The sequence below is a fragment of the Bubalus bubalis genome, chromosome 13, assembly GCF_019923935.1.
Source record: "Bubalus bubalis isolate 160015118507 breed Murrah chromosome 13, NDDB_SH_1, whole genome shotgun sequence".
In the NCBI taxonomy this organism is placed as follows: domain Eukaryota; kingdom Metazoa; phylum Chordata; class Mammalia; order Artiodactyla; family Bovidae; genus Bubalus; species Bubalus bubalis.
In genome coordinates this window covers 19,025,273-19,050,599 of record NC_059169.1, presented here as the reverse complement: position 1 = coordinate 19,050,599, position 25,327 = coordinate 19,025,273, and the positions used below count along the sequence as shown (strand labels likewise).

Genomic DNA, 25,327 nt, shown 5'->3' with positions numbered 1-25,327 from the left:
TAAACAGCTGCTCACAGCACAGTATCCTTTTGGAGAATGAAAGGTGCTCAAGAGACTCCCTTCTATAGGTAGTGGTTCTCTGCCTTAGTCATCCTGACATCGTAACCAGGCTTCTTGCTTCCACCAAGAATGCCAAACTGGAGTGGACACAGTTAAATTTCCTGAGATTCATGAGTTTACAAAATCTAGATTTTGTCCTTCCATTGGTATCAATATACCAGTTCATGGTGCATGAAATAGAAAATGTCAAATTGTTCTCTTTGGACTATATTGAATAATCTGGTTTGGTTTTGTTGATTCAGAGGTCCATCATTTTGTCCCTTAGTCTCCCATAAATACTTAGGAGTGTCAAAATAGTAAGTCTTCACTAAGACAAAGGATAACTTGAAAGATAAAGAAGATATGGAATAAGAAAAGAAACATCTCTTTTAAAATATTAAAAAAGGAAAGAAACATCTCAAAAAATGTTATTTACTGCCATGTCCCTAAGTTTATCGATCTTTAGAAGGCCCAGAGTTGGGAGGATAATACAGAGAGGACAAAAATTGTAGTAGGCATGAAATTTATTGGTCGTATTATTGGTCATATAATTTTTAAAGTGCATCTTCAAATGAAATAGACATTTGAAATGATTTTCACTGTGACCAAAGAAAAGCCACAGTCACTTTGGTACCTGTGACATCATCACCACATCTAGGAAAAGTAGCACCTGCTCTGATACGTCTCTAGATAATAGTAAGCTGTTCTAGTGGTTAGAATGAGTGGTCTGTTAGGGCTCAACTTCATGAGATTCTTAATGTTTTTTGGGCTGATAAATCTATGAATACCTCCTCCCCTGGCTGCTGGCATGTAGAGCACACTGGAGGGTGGTGATGATGGAGTTAGAGTTTCTGTTTGTTATGCTTGAACTGGTTAGCACTTTATGTACATTACATAAAGTGTAATGTACATCATTTAATTCTTACCACCATTCTTTTATGTTTTTGGTATATCCCAGTTTTTACTAAGATTGAGAGTAGGTGTAGAGTCTTACTCTCCCTGTTAATAATATTCAGGAAGTTGAGCCCTAAGCCCTGTCTCAGCACAATACTGGGCTAGTGGAATTTCCCCTCCAGGTATAGGCTGTCAGTCTCTGCAAACAAAAGAATTTTTCTGAATTGTTAAAAATCACCATTTTCTCTTAAGTGAAAGAGTTCATCTAAGAATTTTTTTTTATGTGGATTCATAGACTTTGGTTAGAATTTCCGAAATGGTGTGCTCCAAATGAGAAATATATAAATAATTATTCTCCTTATTTGGGGGGCATCAGAACTTGAGTCACTTGCTTCTGGGTCAATATGCTTCTTTCTATATACCCATCATTGTCTCTGTGCCTGTGAGACAGAGGTACAGAAGCACGGGCTATGGTGATGTGGTCCATAAGATGGGCCTGAAGTCCAACCAGATCAGGAAATTATGTGTGTAGCTTGAATTGGGCTTTTTGGAATTCTTGTGAATGTAGGAGAAAGAAATGAGGTTAGCTTCAAGGAAGGGATGTGTATTGCACACCAGAATCATTTGTTTCCATCTTCAAATGACTTTTTGCTTAGATACTATTTTCATCTTCTGCCAGCTTCTACAAAGGGTTTGCAATAGCTGGTAATAAAAGATTCACATGTGTATACATATAACTGTAAACCCATATCCAAATATATATATATATATATATATATATATATATATATATATAATATTCAGTCCACAATGTGGAGAAGGCAATGGCAACCCAATCCAGTACTCTTGCCTGGAAAATCCTATGGACGGAGGAGCCTTGGTAGGCTGCAGTCCACGGGGTTGTGAAGAGTCGGGCATGACTAACCGACTTCACTTTCACTTTTCACTTTCATGCATTGGAGAAGGAAATGGCAACCCACTCCAGTGTTCTTGCCTGGAGAATCCCAGGGACAGGGGAGCCTGGTGGGCTGCTGTCTATGGGGTCACACAGAGTCGGACATGACTGATGTAACTTAGTAGCAGCAGCAGCATAGTATTACCTATAAGTAGATGTTAGAGACATCCTCTTTGAATTGCTTCAGAATTTGGGGGCATGGACTCTGAAGGATGTAACCAAACTTGGAGCTTCTGAGAGCATTAGTAATGGGTCATCAATGCATACCTAAGGCAAATGCATTGGCTCAGCTTCTATGGAGCCCTTCATTTTGATTTTCCTCTGCTTCCCAGGTTATATGACAGGCTGCTGCTGCTGCTGCTGCTGCTAAGTCGCTTCAGTCGTGTCCGACTCTGTGCGACCCGATAGACAGCAGCCCACCAGGCTCTGCCGTCTCTGGGATTCTCCAGGCAAGAACACTGGAGTGGGTTGCCATTTCCTTCTCCATTGCGTGAAAGTGAAAAGTGAAAGTGAAGTCACTCAGTCGCCACCGACTCGTGGCGACCCCATGGACTGTAGCCCACCAGGCTCCTCCATCCATGGGATTTTCTAGGCAAGAGTACTAGAGTGGCTTGCCATTGCCTTCTCCATATGACAGGCTGGGTTAGTCTTAAAATGCCCTCACTTGGGGAGAGCCAGATTATTGCAACTGATGAATGTTACCCATCAAATGATGAGAGTCTGCTAAAAAAGCTGTAATTTGGATTTTTTATTGATATTTTAGTAGATTTTTTTTGAAAACCAACAATGGCAAGCCAGGTGACTTAAGACCAGACATAGAAGGAGTTGGCAGGATCCCTCCCCATGAGCATGAAAGTTGTAGCAGGTGGAATGCATATTTAATGCAGTGACTGTAAGCAGTTGTTCATCTGTGGGTCTAATCGGAGAGTGGTCAGTTAGGCCTATATTTCTCCACTTATGACTGTAATGTATTCCTTCAGAATCCCATCCTCTTCACTTTGAGTTTTATTTTGATACCGTGGCAGATATGGGAGAAACAGAAAAAGCACATGGGTCTCCATCCAGATAATACAATTTGGTTCCCAAGGGCTCCTGGACACAGAGTCACAGCTCTGGTCATTTCCTCCTCCTTCCAGGCTCCTCCTGCCTGCGGCTGTGGCTCTGGGCTTCCCTGAGTACAAACTGCTCCTGTCTTTCTCCTTGACCTGCAGTCCTTCCTGGGAAAACATAGGACAGACACTTGCCCTCTCATCTTTATGTTGTATCTGTAAATGAAAATGAAGTTCTTACTTTTCTCATTCACAAGATGGTTGTGAAGATCCTCTGAAAAAACTGATCAGGAAGCGCAGTGAAATGATAACCCAAGTCTCTGTGATACAGACATTACCCTCCTAACCCATCCGTCAAAGGCGCACCTGGGCCAGCTTCCCTGGGTGACGAGGTGGGGAGGCCCTGGGGTAGTGAGCATGGGATGCAGGTTCTGGTGCTGAGAGGACCCAGAACAACCAGTGTTAACTCAGACAGGCATCTTAACTTCTCATCTCAGCTCCTTTTTGGTCAAAATTTCCATCAATTCTAGTTACTGCCCACAGGTTATTCTTGCCACTCTTTCTATTTGTTAAACCAGCCTGTAAAATTCAGACGTAAGTTTCTTCTTAGAATTGTCTAAAAATGTTCCTGGATTCTTCCCTTTGTTTTCCCAGCACTCTGTGCCTTGTGCAGGTCACTATGGATTTGTATCCACCTGAGATCACAAACTTTGGCAGCCTTGGCCCAGACTAAATCTGCACATCCCCACCACCCCACCCCACTGTCATAGCAAACAGATAACTATTGATTGCATTCTTAAAAAGTAAGGGTATCATAATTTTCTTGATAAAGATGGATGCTTAAATCAGCATCCGCCAATGATTTTGTTTTCTATTCTACCTTCTGTCTTTTTTTGACTGAGATCATTTCTCAAGATAAAATCATCTCATGGGATAATGTGATGATTAAGAGAATGTTCATGGAACTCAGCACAGTGTCTTACATATAGTAGGCAACTTGTAAATGGGATCCGATGTTGTTATAATCATTAGCTTTTGGAAAAGGCATTTTAAATACTTACTATAATTATAGAAAGATGGCTGTATACTGGGGGCAAGCTTAAATATGTCATAAAGGCTTATGACATGGGCTTCCCAGTTTTATGACTGAGGCTTTTCAGTCTCCATCAAGTTTATTTCCTCTCTCTGAGCCTCACTCTCTCCATCTGTAAAATGAGACAATACTGTTACTATATAGAGCTATTATGAGGATTAATGAGTTAATACACGTGAAAGTTTGAAGGTATAACTCTGTACACAGTCTACATTTAGTATGTATTAACTATGGATAGAAAATTATAGAAAGAGGAATTCCTACTTCCAAAGGTCAGCATTTAAATTTTTTCCTACTTTTCTGGATACTGAATGTAATTAACCATTTCTTTATGCCTCCATGCATTGCTGAGGCTTCTGCATTCCTTACCTGTGATTGATACCTGCTCACTCATCTCTCTAGTACCACCTGCTGACTCCTGACAGTTTGGGATTCAGCTCCTACTCTCTGAGCCTCAAATATTCTCCTCTGTTAAAACTAGTAATGCCTGCCTCATAGGGCTACTGAGTGTATCACAAGAGCGGATACCTAGAAAGTTCTTATCATCCTGTTTGACTCATGCACTAAATATCATGCCAGTGAGTGAAGTTGCTCAGTCGTGTCCAATTCTTTGCAATCCCATGGACTATAGCCTACCAGGCTCCTCCATCCATGGAATTTTCCAGGTAAGAGTACTGGAATGGTTTGCCATTCCTTCTCCAGGGGATCTTCCCGACCCAGGGATCGAACCCAGGTCTCCCGCATTGCAGGCAGACACTTTAGTGTCTGAGCTACCAGGGAAGCCCTAAATATCATGAGGACCACCTATAATTTTTTTTATTTGGAAGGGAAAGCATTCCCTGCTGTCCCAACAAGTCTTTTTGAGGAAATGAGTTTAATCCCAACAGAACAAACCTATTACAATTTATCTTTGAAAGGACCCTTCATAAGGAGGCCTCTGTATCTATTTTTGCTATTTCAGACATTGCTACTTGTGGTTGGTATGGTGGGTGTGATGGTGGCTGCGATTCCTTGGACGGCTATACCTGTGATTCCCCTTGGCATCATTTTCTTTATCCTCCATTGGTATTTCTTAAGGACGTCATGAGAGGTGAAACGCCTGGAATGTACAAGTGAGTACCAGGGCTCTCACGTTTAGGAGGGTAATGCAGACTGACTTCCAGTTATGCCACAATTAACAAGACCCCTGAAATTCTGAAGACTCTGTCTTCTGGAATTTCTCACAAGTCAACATTAGGTGATTGAATGTTATGGCCACTGTGAGTCAATGTGGTCCTTAAGGCAAATAAACTGGTGTCAGGTCAGCTGCATCTTTGCATTTTAGCACAAGGGGGATGGATGTGATCACCATGAGGATGGGGACCATTTCTGTCTTGTTCATGACATATTTCCTAACACAGAGTATCCACTCTGTAAATACTTTTCTTAAAAATATTTTTTCATGTAGCAACTAATGTAGAAGGAAAATAGACAATTTTTCTCCTCCTGAAGTTAACAGAAATGACAAGGAAAGAAAGAAATTAGAAAAGGAAAGAAGACCTTAGGAAATTTATGTCAGGAGTGATATATTTGAAAAATACTTTTTTTTCCACATGTTTAAGTAAGTTGCAGTTGTTAAATGTATTGAAAAGACATATGTTAGTGACTCAGTTGTGTCTGACTCTTTGCAACCCCATGGACTATAGTCGACCAGGCTCCTCTGTCCATGGAATTATCCAGGCAAGAATACTGGAGTGGGTAGCCATTCCCTTCTCCAGAGGATCTTCCCAACCCAGGGACTGAAGCCAGTTCTCCTCCACTGCAGGTGGATTCTTTACTGTCTTATCCACCAGGGAAGCCCGATTGAAAAGATAATCCTGTTATTTGCAGGTTTGCTCTTTATCATTACTAGTATTTGGGGTGATACCTCACTGTTTGTGCCCCCCACCCCCCGCCTTTCTTAAAGCTATTCATATAAACGATGCTGAAAAGAATCCCTTAGGAGGACACAAGAGTGGGATCTGTTTAGTATGCATTTAGTTTATTACCCCATTCAAATTCCTAGTTTTAGAATAATGGGGAATAGGGATTTCCCTGGTGGTCCTGTGGTTAAGACTCTGTGCTTCTGCTATGCGGGGCACAGCTTCAATTCCTGGTCAGGGAACTAAGAACCTGAAAGTTGCAGCCAAAAAATAATAATAATAATAATGGGGATCACATTTTATGACTAATCATTCTATTATGCAGGCAATCACAGAGGATGAAATAATTGAATTTATCTTATTATTAATGCATATATTTCATCAATGTTAAAACTAATAAGGAAAGTAGAATTACTATATATTTTAAAAGTTATAAAACTATAGCCAAAAAGTAAGAAGGGAATATGTTTGTATCAGAGATGTCAACCATAAATGTGTGTGTGTGTTAGTCACTCAGTCGTGTCCAACTCTCTGTGACCCCATGGACTGCAGCCTGCCAGGCTCCTCCACCCATGGAATTCTCTAGGCAAGAACACTGGAGTGTGTTGCCATTTCCTTCTCCAATGCAAATTTCAGTAGTAGTAGTTTAGTTGCTAAGTTGTCTCTGACTCTCGTGACCCCACAGACTACAGCCTGCCAGGCTCCTCCATCCATGGGATTCTCCAGGCAAGAATACTAGAGTGGGTTGCCATTTCCCTCTCCCAGCCATAAATAATTATTGCAAATGAATACCAACTTAACTTCTAGAAACCAAACCAAGAAGAGAAGAATATTGAGCCCCAAGGTTCTTTATATATACCAAGTGGAAAAAAAAAAAAACTAAACAGTTCATCCAGTCAAAGGAGTTTTTACACTGTGGAATTTGCATGTTTTGTTTTTATAATAACACTTAAGATGCTTCCTTGGTTACTCAGATGGTAAAGAATCTTCCTGTAATACAGGAGACCCAGGTTTGATACTTGGGTCAGGAAGTTACCCTGGAGAAGGAACTGGCAACTCATTCCAGTATTCTTGCCTGGAGAATTCCATGGACAGAGGATCCTGGTGGGCTACAGTCCATGGGGTCACAAAGAGTTAGACATGACTGAGTGACTAACACTTTCACTTTTTAAAGAGATATTTATTCTAATTAATTGCAAAAAGGATAGTGATCATCCATTTCATAAAAGCAATAGAAAAAATTTTCAGTCATCAAGAGAACCAGCTCAACTTTTGTTAAGGTCCAGTTTTGTGAGGTTTTTGGATAGATGTGGAGCAGTAGAGTCCAGGTGTATGTGACATTCTGCTGATGTGACTTGGTTGATGGAAGGACCTGGTGAGGCAGAAGAGGAAGTAATGAGCTTCATCCAATCTTCTGTGTAGACAAGGCTTTAGATGTTTTATGGTTTGAGCCTGCCCATGAAATGGGGTCATTCAAGAGTCTTGTTGAAAAGCATCTCTCTGGTGTATTCAATGAGGGGTTGTTCCAGAAGGAACACTTGACAGAGATTTTTGCCTGAGGAAGGGCCATTTCCCATCCTTATGGAAGTGGAGAGAAGGGCTCCTCCTGAGACTTTTTTCAAAAAGCAGTACAGGATTTTCTCAGTATTTGAGCTGGAGAGTCTGAGAACTTTGGCATCATCTCTGTGGAATATTTGGATTTTCCTGCATCCTAGTAGGCTGCAATAAGTTAGACCCTAAATTAAATCCGTATACCCCTCCTCCACACCCCTGATAACCGCATGTGGTGTCCAGCTGATTAGAACTGCTTATGTTCTCTCTGGATGGTAGATTTGTGCCTAAATGATGACACCACTGTTTTCTCTAAATAGTAACTGATCATCTGTTTTAGGGTTTCCCAGGTGGCTCAGTGATAAGGGAATCTGCCTTCCAGTGCAGGAGATGCAGGAGAAATGGGTTCAGTCCCTAGGTTGGGAAGATTTCCTGGAAGAGGAAATGGCAACCCAGTCTGTATTCTTGCCTGGATAATCTCATGGACAGAGGAGCCTGGTGGGCTACAGTCCATGGGGTCAGAAAGAGTCAGACACAATTGAGCGACTGAGTGAGTGAGAGTATATCTTAAGGCCCCTGCTGGAGTCACCAGCCAAAAGAAGGACACCTGCCTTCTATGACCAGAAGGCATAAGCCTGCTTCATCTCTGTGCTCTGAAAGACCACTGAATCCTGAGGTTTAGCTTCATATCCTACTGCCTAACTGCCTCTGGAAGCTTCAGTTCAGTTCAGTTCAGTCACATAGTCCTGTCTGACTCTTTGCAACCCCATGGACCGCAGCACGCCAGGCTTCCCTGTCCATCACCAACTCCCAGAGTTTACTCAAATTCATGTCCATTGAGTCGGTGATGCCATCCAACCATCTCATCCTCTCTTGTCCCCTTCTCCTGCCTTCAATCTTTCCCAGAATCAGGGTCTTTTCAAATGAGTCAGCTCTTTGCATCAGGTGGCCAAAGTATTGGAGCTTCAGCTTCAACATCAGTCCTTCCAATGAATATTCAGGACTGATTTCCTTTAGGATGGACTGGTTGCATGTCCTTACAGTCCAAGGGACTCTCAAGAGTCCTCTTCAACACCACAGTTCAAAAGCATCAATTCTTCTGGAATCTTAGGTTGACATTTTCATCTTCATGGCATATTTGCAGCTAATTATAATAGGGTTTTGAGGGGCACATTTTTGCAAAAGTGAGCATAACAATGGTCAGTCATGGATGGACAAGTACATAAAACCAAGGTAGCATTTGATTGCATTTCTCTAACCAGCTTTTTGATTTGGCAGTGCCTGATTCCAAATTCTGTCTGAAAAAGCTTTTTGATTTGGCAGTGCCTGATTCCAAATTCTGCCTGAAAAATTCTGGAATCAACGAGCAATGTCTGCTACGAACATTGCTAGGGGAGGGTTAGCACGTGTGTCAGATGTATTAGGACCGTGGATCATCATCAAGTCTGCTCTTTTAAGGAGTTCTCGTACTAGATTCCCAGGAACTGTGTTCAACCTCAGGTGCTTCATAAGATGCGCAGTAGTGGTGAAGGCTGTTGGATGTTAGCTGAGTAAGATTTGAGGGTTTTCTGAACATAAATAACAAAATCTAGAGAAAAATGTTCATTGTGACACATGGGCATCCTTCACCCTGATTATTCTCCCTCTGAGACACTGCTGTTAGGATTAAAAGCATACCCTTGGATCAGAAAGTTGGGTCTCACACCCAGATCTATCACTTAGGTGGGTTAATATAGTTAATCTTGGCCACTGATTGCTCTTACTCCCTCAGTCTCTGGGGTTCTCATGAGGATTTCTTGAATTGATGCTTGTAAAGTACTTGCTGGCCATGACCAAAAGCACTGGAACCTTGAACATGGGGGAATCAAGAACTTACTCAACTAGCAGGTCTCACATAGCTTGAAATATAACCTGCAGCAATGCTGTCAGCCCAAGGTCCTCCTGCCCGGGAAGATCTGTAGTCCTGGTGGGGTGTGTCCCCAAGAGTCCTCATGGTTGTGGGAAACACAGGCATCAGTCCTGTGAACTGTAGGGTTGTGTGTGTGTCTATGACTGAGGACTGACACCATGACTGTAGCATAGTCTGCTTCAGGACAGCGAGCTCAGTGCTTGTGGGAAAAATGATATCTTGGGCAACATACACCAGAACCTTACATCCCCTATCCCCTATTCTAGTTAATTTTATTTTCAGTCCCTCCATTTCACTCATCCTGGCATCCTGCTCAGACCTAAATGGGGTTTGAGAGAAGCAGGATGGCTTTTCATGGGTCCAGATTACCCCAGCCCTCTTGGGCATGAGGTGAGGTCGGTGATGGGATGTTTGGTTCCCTGGTGTTCAGGGCTTAGATGACACCTGGTTTCTAAAGTCGACCCTACCCTCCATCCCTGCTGGAGAGAATCAGCTGCACTTTGATTTCCTGATGATGGAAGCAGGTGAGGGAGGCCAAGCTGAAGAGTTCACTCCAGGACTCTCCCTGGGGGAACAGCCACATCTGTTTCCTGCTCAGAAGCCTTGTCTATGATGAATAGTGTTGATATTACCTCATTTGCTCAGGAAGTGAGAGCCTGGTTCTAGTGACTTTTATGTGCTCTCTGAAGCTGGACTCTCGGCATCCTCCTGACAGGGTGATGGGCCCCGGAATTCACCTGTATCATCCCTGTGAGCACCCAGTGTCCAGACTGATGAGTTCTGGAGGTGGTTGGGACACCTGCTGGGCTGAAGAAAAGGCCTGAACAGAGTCCCTCGCCTTTATTATTTGGAGCATGAGCTCAATCTGAGTTTATGTTGCTCTTATAACTGCAAATTTATAGGAAGCTAAGAAGTTAGTCAGTAGAGTGAAGAGAGAGCAGCGTGGAAGCTGGAATGAGAACATAGGCACACAATTGGGTGATCAAAAGCACCATGAATCACTTTCAGCTCTTTGCCTCAACAGCGTACAAAGGGGAAGTGTTAGATGATGTCGTGGTTCAGAGATCCAGCAGGGCAGTTATAAAAACATCCATCAGGCTCCCAGAGTGGAAGTCAAGACTGTTCAAAGAATCCTTGGTTGTATGAGTCCTGTGGGCAAGGGCAGTGCAGAACCAGGTGTTCTGTGACCTGCGCAGAGACTCCTGGCGCAGGTGCAGGGAGAGTCCCCGGATGGGGGAGACGGCAGACTGTCCGCTGTCCTTTCTCATCTCACCCCTGTCCTATGTCTGGCTCTGGTCCAGTGTGGGGGATGTACTGACTCTATCCATACCTTTAGGTTACTCATCTAAGGTGGAAACAGCACACAGATAGCTCATCAAAATTCAGGGTGGTGAGGATGCTAATGAGAATTAAATTTTAGAATGCTACTGATTCAAAAATTAGTGAACAATAATTACTCACCGGTGGAAAAGAATGAAATATTGCCATTTGCAGCAACATGGATGGATTTAGAGAATATTATTCTTAGTAAAGTAAGTCAGAGAAAGAAAAAATGATATCACTTATAAATGAAATCTAAAAGTAATACAAATGAATTTGTATACAAAATATAGAGACATAGAAAACAAACAAAGTTACAGTTACCAGAGGGGATTGGGAGGGAGGGAGGAACAAATTAGAAGTATGGGGTTAACAGACACACTACTATTGATATGTCAAATAAATAAGCAACAAGGATTTACTGTAAAGCACAGGGAATTTTATTCAGTATCTTGTAATAACCTGTAATAGAACATAATCAGTAAAAAATAACTAATGACTATAAAAAAATAACTGAATGACTATACTATATACCTGAAACTAACACATTATTGTAAATAAACTATACTTCAATATATTTTTAAAAAATTTGTGAGCAGTTTCTATCTGGAGAGATGCCAGAAGATTTTAGAGGGAGGTGTGTTTGAGAGGATTTTGATGAATGAGCTAGTTAAGATATTCTTTGTCTAAATCTAGCTGTGATATGAATTTGGTCAAAGATAGTTTCAAAGAGAATCTCTCATTCCCAAGTTGTTAAAGTAAAGCTTGGAGTGAACAGGAGTTTAGGGTCACATGGAGGATTCCCTTTGACAAGATATGTGACCACAGAGCCTAGGAGACAGTGGGTTTCCTCACATTCAGCCTCCCTGACTTTCTCTGTCATGTATCTGTCTCTGCTTCCCCAGCTCAGAGCCCGGTGTTTTCCCACTTAGCATCTTCTCTCCGAGGACTCTGGACCATCCGGGCATGCAAAACCGAACAGGGTTTTCAGAAGCTGTTTGATACATACCAGGATTTCCACTCAGGTCTGTAAATTTCTGGAAATGATTTCAAGATGGGATGTGCTGCCTTCTGAGGCCTGACCTCCCTCTCAGGTGGTCTTGCTGGCCAGCACCTCTCTCTGTACCACCCCTCCTCCCCCTCTGCACACCTACCTCCCCTACCCCTTCCTCTCGGCATCCCCTCTGTGCTCCCCCCTTCCCCACTCACAGCCCTGCTTTTCTCCCCTGACTGGTTTGCATGGTCCTTCCATCACAGTGCTGTGTGGACTTCTGTCTCTTTAAGTTAGGAGTCAGCAAACTTTTCTTTTTTGCAAAGATCCAGATAGGAAATATTGTAGGCTTTGTGTGCTGTCTTTGTTGCAACTACTCACCTTTGCTGTTGTAGCAGAAAGACAGGCAAAGATAATACATCAGCCAATGGCTGTGTTCCAATAAAACTTTCTTTTCAGAACCAGGTGGTCCCTCTTCTTGGCCCCCAGACTGTGGTTTGCCAACTATTTTCAGAGCATGGAGGGTAGCAGACATGATTGACAAAAATAATTTCCTGATTTGCAACCCACTTGATTATACTTTGTATCGGTGAAGTTGTTTTTCCTAGGTAGAAAATTCAGATTTTCCTCTAAGTCTATGAAATCCTGGTCAAACTTTCCAATAATATTGTATTTTGAAGATAAAATGGCATTTTGAAAGTCACATGCAGATCCTGTTAGCTGATGGTCATGTAGACACCGGCCCTTAAGAATAAACACTGCAGTGCCCTGTAGTGAGGGCAGAAGGTGCTGGAAACAGTGTGAGCTGTGCTGTCTTCTGTCAGAGAGCTGGAAGCAGTCCACCCTGTGAGAGGATGATCTTCACGCTGAGACCCAGCACTGCAGGGAGCACACCAATGAGATGATTTACTGCCTCCTCTCTTATGATCCTATTTCTGTTCATAACCTGTGTGTCGAAGTTCTCAATCCTTGCTTCCTGGACTGATCCTCTGTGTCCCATATGTTGTCTTGTGTTGGAACCTAGTTTTCTGGAATCTCCAGGATTCTTGGGTGTGTAACTTTGCTTTTCTACCTTGTGTAAAATCTTCTGTAGCTCAGCTGAGAAAATGCTCTCCCTCATGAGAAGCAGCTAACATGGTTTTTCTGTTTATGCATCATGCTTAACGATTCACAAATGCAGAGGCTTGGTTCCTGCTTTTGACGACGTCCCGATGGCTCGCTGTGTATCTGGATGTCATCTGTGCCATCTTTGTCACTGTTGTTGCCTTTGGGGCCCTGATTCTGGTAGAAAGTAAGTACACATGTGGATATTTGTGGTGTGTTTACAGTTTATAGCTTGTTTGTAGTTTTTAAACTCTTGCCATCTTGTCTAATATATACTCTTTGGTTTTAGTGAATTGTATTAAAGTGTTTGCTGCATGTGACTCCTCAGTGTGTCCATGTGAAGTCATTTGTGTCTTGATCAGAACTTTTATCTTTTTTCCATTTATTTATTTATTTACAGTAGGTCCTTGTTGAGACCTCTTTTTTAAGAAAATTTGATTGATTTACAATGTGTTAACTTCAGGTGTATAGCCAAGTGAATCTATTATGCATATCTCCACTTTTTTAAAGATTCTTTTTCTGTACGCCATGAACATTGGGGTGCATGTATCATTTTTTTAGTAATTTGCATTTCAATAGATACTTCACATACATTGTGCTTTAGAAAAGAATGTCTGTCTTTGGCTTTCGGAATCTTTAGGAGCAAAGACCAGGTATGAATGTGCCTGCTCCAGCAGACCTGTGGTGTCTTGGGCCCCTGCTTTGACTCGTTTGATCCATTCTTTTCTTTTTAAGTTTTATTGGGGTATGGTTGATTTACACTGTTGTCTTGGTTTCAGATGTACAGCAAATGAATCTGCTGTACATAAAATAAAGCCACTCTTTTCTATATTCTTTCCCCATATATGTCATTAAAGAATTCCCTGTACTTTACGTAGTTCCTTATTAGTTATCCATTTTAATATTTTACATATGGTAGTATGCATGTGTCAATCTCAGTCTTCCAATTTATCCCACCCCTCTCTTATCCCCTGGTAACCATAAGTTTATTTTCTATACCTGTAACTCTACTTCTGTTTTGTAGGTAGGTTAATTTGCAGCCTTTTTTTAGATTCCTTATATAAGTGACATCATACTCTATCTTTCTCTGTCTGACTTACTTCACTCAGTACTAAAATCTCTAGGTCCAGCCATGTTGCTACAAGTGGCATTATTTTGCCCTTTTTATAGCTGGGTAATATTCCATTGTATGTATGGTACCACATCTTCCATATCCATTGCTTGTTGATGGACATTGAGGTTTGTTCCATGTCCTGGCTATTGTAAATAGTGCTTCAGTAAACATTAGGATGGATGTATCTTTTAGAATTATGGTTTTCTCTGGGTATATGCTCAGGAGTGGGATTGCTGGATCATATGGTAGCTCTATTTTTAGGTTTCTAAAGGAATCTCCATATTATTCTCCATGGTGTTTGTACCAGTTTACCTTCCCACCAACAGTGTTGAGGGGTTCCCTTTTCTCCACATCCTATCCAGTATTTATTGTTTGTAGACTTTTTGCTGATGGTCATACTGATTGGTGTAAGTTGAAACCTCACTGTAGTTTTGATATGCATTTCTCTAATAATTAGAGATTTGATTATCTTTCACGTGCTTTTTGGCCATCTGTATGTCTTCTTTGGAGACTGTCTGTTTTAACCTTCTGCCCATTTTTTTGATTGGGTTGTTTCTTTATTTATTTTTTATATTGAGCTGCATGAACTGTATTCTTTTGGAGAGTAATCCCTTGTCAGTCACTTTGTTGGCAAATATTTTCCCCCATTCTGCAGGTTGTCTTTTTGGCATTTTTATGGTTTTCTTTGCCATGAAAAAGCTTTTAAGCTTTATTAGGGATAAAGTTTAAAAGCTTTAAGCTTTTAAGCTTTATACCAAATTTTTATGTTTTATTTTATTTTCATTGACCTAAGTGGTGGGTCAGTACAGAGTTTACTGCAGTTTATGTCAGAGAGAGTTCTCTCTTTGTTTTCATATAAGAGTTTTGTAGTGTCTGTTCTTATATTTATGTATGCAATCTATTTTGAATTTATTTTTGTGTATGTGTTAAGGAGTGTTCTAATTTTATTCTTTTACAAGTAGCTGTCCAGTTTTCCCAACAACACTTACTGATGAAACTGTCTTTTCTCCACCGGATATTCTTGCTTCCCTTGCCATAGGTGACCACAGGTGCATGGGTTTATCTCTGGGCTTTCTATCTGGTTCCATTGATCTGTATTTCTGGGTTTTGTGCCAGTAGCATACTGTTTGAATTACTGTAGCTGTGTAGTATAGTTTAAAGACAGGGAGCCTGATTCCTCCCAGCTTCATTTTTCTTCTTTGTTTCAAAACTGCATTGGCTATTCATGATATTTTGTGTTTCCATACAAAATATAAAATATTTTGTTCTAATTCTGTGAAAAATTCCATTGGTAATTTAATAGGGATTGCATTGAATCTGTAGATTGCTTTGAATAGTTTATTTGCAGTAGGTCTTTGTTGAGATCTTTTATCTTTTTATTTTTCTTGAATGGTTTGAGGGTCAATACAACTGTAGCAAACTGATCTTCTGAACATTCCAGGTAGTGTCCTATAGTTAGGAGTTGAGAATCAAGTTTACCATTAAGCTTTTTGTACAGCTTAGATTTTAGCTTTAAGTCTACTTGCATCTCTTGTTTGTAGGGGTCTGGTGTACTGGAATGAGAAAGATTCTCTGTTGCAAAAACAGTATTCTCACTGTTGTGTGGGTACCAGGTGAGCAGCTATTGGAATGTGGCATGAATTCACTGTCCTTAACTGCTCCATACTAATAACACTGAATTGTAGTCATTAATAATGGAACAGTGAGAGTCATATTTTAGATTTAAAAGCACTACCTCTTAGAACCCATTGCCTTGTTTTTGTGGTTTCAATTGCAACTACATTGGATATAGAAAGTGAAATTACATACTGATAATTGAAGCCATAGGGACAAAAATCTGAATAATGACATGATCTTCACCTATATAATGCTGTCAAGTGTATCTCAATCCAGGTGGGATTAATATGATTAAGGGCAGAAATGATAAGAGAAGCAGAAGAGATTAGGAAGAGATGACAAGAATACACAGAAGAACTGTACAAAAAAGATCTTAATGACCTGGATAACCATGTTGGTGTGGTCATTCACCTAGAGCCAAACATCCTGGAGTGTGAAGTCAAGAGGGTATTAATTTCAAAGCATTACTATGAACAAAGCTAGTGAAGGTAATGGAATTCCAGTTGAGCTATTTAAAATCCTAAAAGAAGATGCTGTTGAAGTGCTACATTCAATATGCCAGCAAATTTGGAAAACTCAGCAGTGGCCATAGGACTGGAAAAGGTCAGTTTTCATTGCAGTCCCAATGAAGGGCAATGCCAAGGAATTTCAAACTACCACACAATTGCATTCATTTTGCATGCTAGTAAGGTTGTGCAAAGAGTTGACTCATTGGAAAAGACCCTGATGCTGGGAGGGACTGGGGACTGGAGGAGAAGGGGCGACAGAGGATGAGATGTCTGGATGGCATCACCAACTCAATGGACATGAGTTTGAGTAAACTCTGGGAGTTGGTGATGGACAGGGAGGCCTGGCGTGCTGCTATTCATGGGGTCCCAAAGAGTTGGACACGGCTGAGCAACTGAACTGAACTGAAGGTTGTGGTCAAAATCTTTCAACAGTACATGAACTGGGAACTTCCAGATGTACAAGCTGGGTTTAGAAAAGGCAGAGGAATTGGAGATCAAATTGCCAACATTCATATGATCATAGAGAAAGCAAGGAAATTCCAAAAGAGCATCGATTTCATTGACTATGTGAAAGGCTTTGACTGTGTGGATCACAACAATCTGTGGAAATTCTGTAAGAGATAGGAATAACATACCACCTTACCTGTCTCCTGAGAAACCTGTATGGAGGTCAAGAAGAAGCAATTAGAACTGAACGTGGAACAGTAGACTGGTTCAATATTGGGAAAAGAGTATGAAAAGGCTGTATGTTGTCACTGTTTATTTAATTTATATGGAAAGTACATTATGCAAAATGCCAGGCTGGATGACTCACAAGCTAGAATCAAGATTGCCAGGAGAAATATCAACAGCTTCAAATAGGCAGATGATATCACTTTAATGGCAGAAAGTGAAGAGGAAATAAAGAATCTTTTTATGAGGATGAAAGAGGAGAGTGAAAAAGCTGGCTTGAAATTCAACATTCAAAATACAATGCATGGCATCCTGTTCCATCACTTCATGGCATATATATGATAAAAAGTGGAAGCAGTGACAGATTTTATTTTCTTGGTTTCCAAAATCACTTTGAACAGTGGCTGCAGCTACCAAATTAAAAGATGTTTGCTTCTTGGAAGAAAGCTATGACAAACCTAGACAGAATATTAAAAAGCAGATATATCATGTTGCCAACAGAAGTCCATATAGTCAAAGCTATGTTTTTTCCAGTAGTCATGTAAGGACATAAGAGTTGGGCCATTAAGAAGGCTGTGAAATGAAAGTTGCTCAGTCATGTCTGACTCTTGGTGACCCCATGAACTATACAGTTTATGGAATTCTCCAGACCAGAATACTGGAATGGACAGCCATTCTCTTCTCCAGGGGATCTTCCCAACCCACGGGTCAAACCCAGGTCTCCCGCACTGCAGGTGAATTCTTTACCAGCTGAGCCACAATGAAAGCCCTTAAGAAGGCCGAGGGCTGAAGAATTGATGCTTTTGGATTGTGATGCTAGAGGAGACTCTTGAGAGTCCTTTTGACTGTAAGAAGATCAAAGCAATCAATCCTAAAGGAAGTCAGTCCTGAATATTCATTGGAAGGACTGATGCTGAAGCTAAAGCTGAACCTCCCATATTTTGTCCCCCTGATGCAAAATGCTGACTCATTAGAAAAGACCTGGATGCTGGGAAAGACTGAAGGTAAAAGGAGAAGAGGGCAGCAGAGGATGAGATGGTTAGATAGTATCACCAAATCAATGGACGTGAGTTTGAGCAAACTCGGGGAGATAATGAAGGACACGGAAGCCTGGTGTGCTGCAGTCCATGGTGTTGCAAAGAGTCAGACATGATTAGATACTGAACAGCAGCAACAACTTTGTTAATTCTTTATAAATGCATAATATTTTAAAAAATTATTTATTTTTTTGTCTGCACTGGGTCTTAGTTGGGGCACAGGGGATCTTCAGTCTCAATTGAGACAGGCAGGACTTTAGTTGCAGCATGTGAAGTCTTAGTTGTGGAATGTGGAATCTAGTTTCCTGACCAGGGATTGAACCCAGGCTCCCTGCATTGGAAATGTGGAGTCTCAGCTATTGAACCACCCAGGAAGTCCCTCATAGTGGGTTTTTCTTTTTTTTAAAACTGTTTTATGGTCTCAATCAACAGAAGTAATATTATGAGTAATACTGTCATTACATGCAAATGATTCAAATATTATAAAGGAGTCCTCTCACTACTATATAAAATAGATAACTAAAAAGTATCTACAGTATAGCACAGGGAACTCTAATTAATACTCTGTAAAATCACTGCAGATGGTGACTGCAGCCATGAAATTAAAAAACGTTTACTCCTTGGAAGAAAAGTTATGACCAACCTAGATAGCATATTCAAAAGCAGAGACATCACTTTGCTAACAAAGGTCTGTTTAGTCAAGGCTGTGAAGAAAGCTGAGTGCTGAAGAATTGGTGCTTTTGAACTGTGGTGTTGGAGAAGACTCTTGGGAGTCCCTTGGACTGCAAGGAGATCCAACCAGTCCATTCTAAAGAAGATCAGCCCTGGGTGTTGTTTGGAAGGAATGATGCTAAAGCTGAAACTCCAGTACTTTGGCCACCTCATGTGAAGAGTTGACTCATTGGAAAAGACTGATGCTGGGAGGGATTGGGGGCAGGAGGAAAAGGGGATGGCAGAGGATGAGATGGCTGGATGGCATCACCGACTTGATGGACATGAGTTCGAGTGAACTCCGGGAGATGGTGATATACAGGGAGGCCTGGTGTGCTGCGATTCATGGGGTTGCAAAGAGTCAGACACGACTGACACACTAAACTGAACTGAATGACATATATGGGAAAATAACTTTAAAAAGAAGAGATTATATGTGTATATTTCTAGCTAACTCACTTTGTTGTACACCTGAAACTAACACAACTTTGTAAATCAACTATACTCCAATAAAAATCATAAAAATAAAGGAGTCTTCTTTGTAAAATGACAGAAGGACCTGTGTGAAGGGTTGAGAAGGAGACTGACTTTATTCCTTTTCTTCCTCATTTAGCTTTGACTCCCGGGCAGGTTGGCCTGGTCCTGTCTCTCACTCTCACACTAACGGGGATGTTCCAGTGGTGCGTCAGGCAAAGTGCTGAAGTTGAGAACATGGTGATGTTAATCTTTTTGTTCTTAGCATTTTCAGGTCACCTTGCTATTAAATGGCATAAAAGCTCTTCTTATGTAATGTATTAAAACTGTTATTTTTATATCATAGTTAACAAAGTTTTTTTTTGCATTCTCCTCCATCTGCCTGTAGTTAATGTAAAATAAAATATATACATCTTTTCTCAGACTTATGTATACCATGTCAGAAAATTTTATATTCATCACAGACTGACTACAGATACAATAAATGTCTCATAGGAGAAAGGTTCTGAAATTCTTGAGAGAATACAGGCTAATTGTTTGTTAACTTAGCAACTTATTTACCTTTTTTTCTTAATGGGTAATTCCTCATTTTGGTAAAAGAGAAGAATCTGATATTTTGAGGTTTATTTAATTAATATGTTCCTCCACCCCTCCCCACATTTTAGCATTTATTCTTGTATGTTTTGAACACCTGAATTTGCTGGCAGCCCTCCTTTCTGGTAGGATGGGCTCCCTCTCAGAATGTGCTCTCAAAGGTGTGGAGTCATGGTTGTTTAGGAGGCCTTAGTCAGTATGTAAATTATACATTTTGAATATTTGTATCTTCTCCTAAAGGGAGAAAAACAAAGTCTTTCCATGTCAGCCTTCTAACAGAGAAGACAGGGATTAATTATTAAAATGAGTCTTGATGACCGTCCAATTCTGCTCATCTGTAACATGTGACCCTTCTGTAGCCACACATACTGATTGGTGTCCATAAGTATTCTTTTCTTTGAAAAAATCCTCTTGTGTTTTCTTCAAATATGAAAGGTGGATCAATAAAATTTTACCATTCATTTCTCTAATGCTTTTAGTTTTAATATAAAGTTGAAGGGAATAGTCGTAAGTAAAAGTGTTGAAGATGATAAACAAGTTTGTAAATCATCCAAGACCTTATCAGACTCCTACTTTTGTCCTTTGCGGATTCTGAGCCTGGGAGGTTCTGAACCATAGAAAAGCAGAAGGTTTTATTTATAGTCTCTGAACATCCATAAATAAGACCCTCTGACACTAACTCATATAATATCATATGCATTTCAGATGATTTCAGTAGAAAGAGGGATCGAATATATAGACCTTGAGAAAGAAGCACCCTGGGAACTTGAGTATCACCCACCACCATCCTGGCCCCATGAAGGAGAGATTAACTTTCAAAATATGAACTTCAGGTACAGTTTGGATGGGCCTCTGGTATTGAAGAACCTGGGAATGTCCATTGACCCAAGACAAAAGGTTAGTTTAAGCCATTTGCCTCTTTAAAATCCAGCTAAAGGTTTAGCACCACTTCTGCTCTTGGCTTCCTTGTCCGTGTACAGGAGGACTCTTTGTTCCTAACGGATGCAGATTAGATCAGTGACACTGTCCCTGAATCTTTCTTGGAAACTGACCATGGAATGGGGATATCAGCATTATTTTTCTCTGTGTCCCCAGCTCCTTCATGGTGGTTGATGGGCCCTGGGATCCAGGGCTTGATCTTAACCTGACCCAGGACACTATATGTGACACTTAATTATTTGTACGAAGTCTGGGTAGTCTGCCCTGGCTCTCTGTTCCTAACTCTCAAATATTTCATTCCTTTCCACCTTTTATTTTTTAAAATATATATTTGTTTATTTATTTGGCTGTGCTGGCCTTAGTTGTGGCACACAGGGTCTTTGATCTTCATCGTGGCCTGTGAACTCTTAGTTGTAGTATGTGGGATCTATTAATAGTTCCCTGATCAGGAATCGAACCCAGGTGCCCTGCATTGGGAGCACAAGTTCTTAGCCACTGGGCTACCAGCAGAGTCCCCCATCTTTTCTTCTTTGTGTTTCTGAAATCTTCTTTTCCTCCCACAGTGCCCTCTGGTTGCAGCCTGCCCCTCTGTCCCTTGGTTTTTGCTGTGGACTTGTCCTCTACTCACCCACACTGAGCTGCCATCCCTCTGTCCTCGCCTAAAGACTGCTTCTTTCTTTAGCACAAATCTGATCCTTACTGGCCTGGGTTGAGCTACTGCTGGAACTGGACCACAGCCCTAAGCCCACTCCAGTGGGGGCCGTCGGTGAGCTTGTAGCCACTAGAGAAGAGCCTGAATCATGATCCAGTCAAGGGTGAGGAACCAGGGCCTCAGATGGAGGCAGGGCCTGGAGACTTGCTCAAAGTCAAAAGCACATTGAAGGGAGCAGGGAAGATCCACATGGAGATGGCAGAGAGGCTGTGACCTGGACCTGCCAGTGTCCATGTCTGCTGGTGATGTTCCTTTCACATTCAGATTGAAGCTCTCAGCTGGGCCAGGATAGAGTTTTAAAGAGACTCAACCAGAGCAGATAAGGTGGTAGGAAGCTCTTCCCCACCTCCCTCTGAAGCCAGTATGTCTCCTGACTTATGCACACCCCTGCAATCAGACCGTGTGTAGATTCTCCCAAAGCACCATGCCCTTCTGGTTTTCAGTGTGCACGCTGAGCCTCTACCTCAGAGACCTGTTCTCTCCATCATCTGGCTGGTGAACATCTCCTCATTTTCTGAGTTGATCTAATGCATCTTTGAGACCCTCAATTTTTCCTTAATGTCTTATATTTTCTTTTAAGATAGAAATTATGGTACACCTGTTTTCACAGTAGCCAAAAGTTGGAAGGAACTAAATCCTTACAATGAAATATTATTCAGTTTTAAAAAGGAAGAAAATTCTGACCTATGGATAAACCTTCATGATATCTTGCCAAATGATGTTAGCCTCACACAAAGGGAATGGATACTCTGATTCCACTTAAGTGAGATTCCTAGAGTAGTCAAATTTAGGAAGACAGGAAGTAGGATGGTGGTCTCCGGGGACAGGGAGATGGGAAATGGGGAGTTTGTTTGTTTAATGGGTAAGAATTTCAGTTTTAGCAGGCAAAAAAATTTCTCGAGCTTGGCTGCACAACAGTGTGAATATACTTAACACCAAACTGTCCACTTAAAAATTGTTATGTAGTTAAATTCTATGTTATGTGAATTTTTCTGTAATTAAAATAAAAGCTAGCACCTATAGCATGCTTTATAATTTGGAGTCTGTATTGCACAGTAAGTACCTTGAGGTTTTTTAAAATCAGGGAGCATCTTGTTTTCATCTTTGTTCCCCAGAAAGTGGCATTCTGCAGGGCACAGAGAGGGTGCTGAGGGACTGCTGCTTTCGAGGGTGAGTAGCACACAGGTGTGAGCAGGCAGCAACCAACACACACACATACACAAGACAGCTCCGAATAACCGAAAGAACTGATCTTTAAAACTCTCACCACTACAGACTCATCTAGTGGACTGTAGCTGTAATTAAATGAATGATATCCTTGTAACATGAAAATGAAAAAAATAAATATTCAACTTAATCCCCAAATGCTACAAATGAAGTTGAGAGCAACTTCAGTTAGTCACAGGGCAAAAGCTGGTCCTAATTTCCAGTTCCCTTGTAGCTCAGGAAGAAGGTGAACTGCTGTGTCAGGAAAACATTAACCACAGCTCTTGATACAATCCTGTCCCCTAGAGCACTGAAGGCAATGTTTGTTTACTCTCAGACAATGTGTCTGTCAGATTTTCCATTGTAAATGTAATTCTCTTAACTTGCATTTGTCTTAAATTTTCCTGAAAGGCATAGAATATGAATTATCTAAGACACTCTGTAGTACAACTTAGGAACATAAAAGATTCTTATTCTTTTTTCTTAAAGCCTGCAAATCATAGGATTATTGAGATTCTAAAATGTTTGAGGGCAAATTAAATTTGGAGACTGAATTAATGACTGCAGCAACTTGACACAGTATCGCCATTAGCTTCATTTTTGTGTTGGGTGATGAAACTCTTCATGAAGCCATTTCACTCCACCTGTGTACATCACAGATTTCCTCTCCTGCTCAACTGTCCCCACCCCCACCACTCCAGGACACCCTTTTGGTATTGGATTTGATTGAGAGAGGCTACTAGGGAAGGTAGGCAAGGGACATGGGAGTGAGCCAGCTCAGTTAAAGTGGGGCTTTATTCTCTTCCCCTTGTTTCCTCTTCTGTCCCAATTCCTGGAAGTTAGAGTCAATAGGAAAGTGTAGTAGGTACTATGCAGGACTTTAATCACAGAAGAAATGGCAAGTGAAAATAAAGAACCAGGACTTCCCTGGTGGTGCAGTGGAGAATAATTCACCTGCTGATGCAGGGGACACTGGTTCAATCCTTGGTCTGAGAAGATTCTACATGCCGCAGTGCAACCAAGTCTGTGTGCCACAACTGCTGAGCCTACATGCCACAGCTACTAAAGCTTGTGCTCAGCAACAAAAGAAGCTATCTCAGTGAGAAGCCCATGCACTGCAACAAAGAGTAGCCTGCCGGGGTCCAGCCCCGGCTGGTCCAGGGTATTCAAAGGAGAGACGGCGTAGGCGAGGATCAGGAAACAACTGCTTAATTACACTTTAATTAAGGATATAAAGAGTAATAGAATGAGGATAGCTCAGTAGGAAAATTCAGTGGAGAAAAGAGGCTGAGTAGCTTGGTTTACGCAGGAGACCAATAAAACTTCAAGACAAGAAGTTTGCACCACTTACGCAGGCCGCAGGCATCCTTCTGTTCTCCCAAAGGAGAGGAGACACTGAGGCCTCCCCGGTGGGATCTTAGAAGCCCAGGCATAATTAGCAAGCATGGTGGGTTCTGCGCTCCAGATGGAGACTCAGCCAGAATTTGAAAGAGAGAGTGACATGGGGAGACCAAGTTTTGGTGAACAAGGCCCTCACTTTATTTTCCAAAGTAGTTTTTATACCTTAAGTTATGCATAGAGGATAATGGGGGAAGGGGTGGAGTCATGCAAGGACAGCAGTTCCTGGTTCTAATCGAAGCCAGGCTTTCAAACTTATCATATGCAAAAGTTCAGGTGATTGACATCATCTTCTGGCCCGGAGGCCTGTTAACATTTTAAGAAACTTATTTTTCTCTAAAGGTGATTATTCCAAAATCAGGCACCAGCCTCCAAAAAAGCATTGGACAAAGCTGCATTTTACATTTCTATACACCCATTATATCAATCAATACACTGCCAAGGACACAGTAGGTAAGGAGTATGGAGACTTAGCAGCAAACATTGGCCCAACAAGTGAAAAACCCTTCACCAATACAATTTCTAATCAATCTTTTAACTACTCAAAGGAATCTGTGTTTAGGCAGTTTAGAACATCTCCTGCCTCTCACAGTTGAGAGGCTCTGAACAATCACATGTGGCCAGAAAAACCTATTCAGGCAGGCTAGAGGATTTCCAAAGGAGTTTTTAGGTTGAAACACTGTCACACCCAGGAATTATTAACTGGAGCTGTAAGCTAATTCTTTTTTCAGAGAGGTAGTTGGGGACAGCCCCCTGTAAAGTCAGAGGTGTAAGTGAAAGCACAAAGCAGAAAGTAGGCAGACTCAGGTTTGGGGGGTAGATGCTCGAGAATTTCCAGGGGGGACTCCTGAGGCTCGATCCCGCCTTTGCGTATGCCTCCTTCCTCATGACCTTTGTCATGGGCGGAGTTCCTCACGCTGGCTCCCAGCAGTGATTGAATTCCTGTTGAGCTATTCCAGATCCTGAAAAATGATGCTGTGGAAAGTGCTGCACTCAATATGCAATATGCACTCAATATGCAATATGCCGGCTCCCGGCAGTAGCCCACACTCATCACAACTAGAGACAGCCTGCACACAGCAATCATGACCCAGTGCAACCAAAAATTAAAAAAGAAAAAAAAAAGCGTGAGGTAAATAGCACCTTAGAATTCCTGGTTTTCTCAACATGGGCTGCATTTTTTATTTAGATGATTTCGTGTTTGATTTGATCATTTTAGAGAGTCCTGGGCCATATTAAAGCATTTTTCAGCTCTTGAGGTACATTAATTTTGTTTGTTTTTTTTCTCACAGCTATAACTTGGATAATAATTTTTACAGATGCTTACTAGACCTTGCTATAATGTGCAAAAATATTAGTTTTCTATATTTTCTCTTTTTTATGTAATGTTTTCTTGTAAACCCCTCCCTTCACTCTCAGCTTGTCCCCCTTCCCCTGCCAGCTTCCTCATTCCCTGTAACTCAGACTGTGGTGCCGGAGCAGCAGCACCTGCCTCTCCTGGAGCTTCTTAGAAATGCAGGGTCTCAGGCCCATTCAGA

At 41.4% G+C, this 25,327-nt stretch overlaps 1 protein-coding gene across 1 annotated transcript in view; it reads left to right on the top strand.

Annotated features, from left to right (window-relative positions):
• Positions 1-25,327, top strand: part of LOC102396286 (ATP-binding cassette sub-family C member 4-like) — a 157,310-nt gene that overhangs the window by 85,770 nt on the left and 46,213 nt on the right. The window contains 5 exon segments of the mRNA XM_045162475.1: positions 4,992-5,142; positions 11,617-11,736; positions 12,883-12,993; positions 19,080-19,180; positions 20,240-20,431. Coding sequence (XP_045018410.1) covers positions 4,992-5,142; positions 11,617-11,736; positions 12,883-12,993; positions 19,080-19,180; positions 20,240-20,431 — 675 coding nt within the window.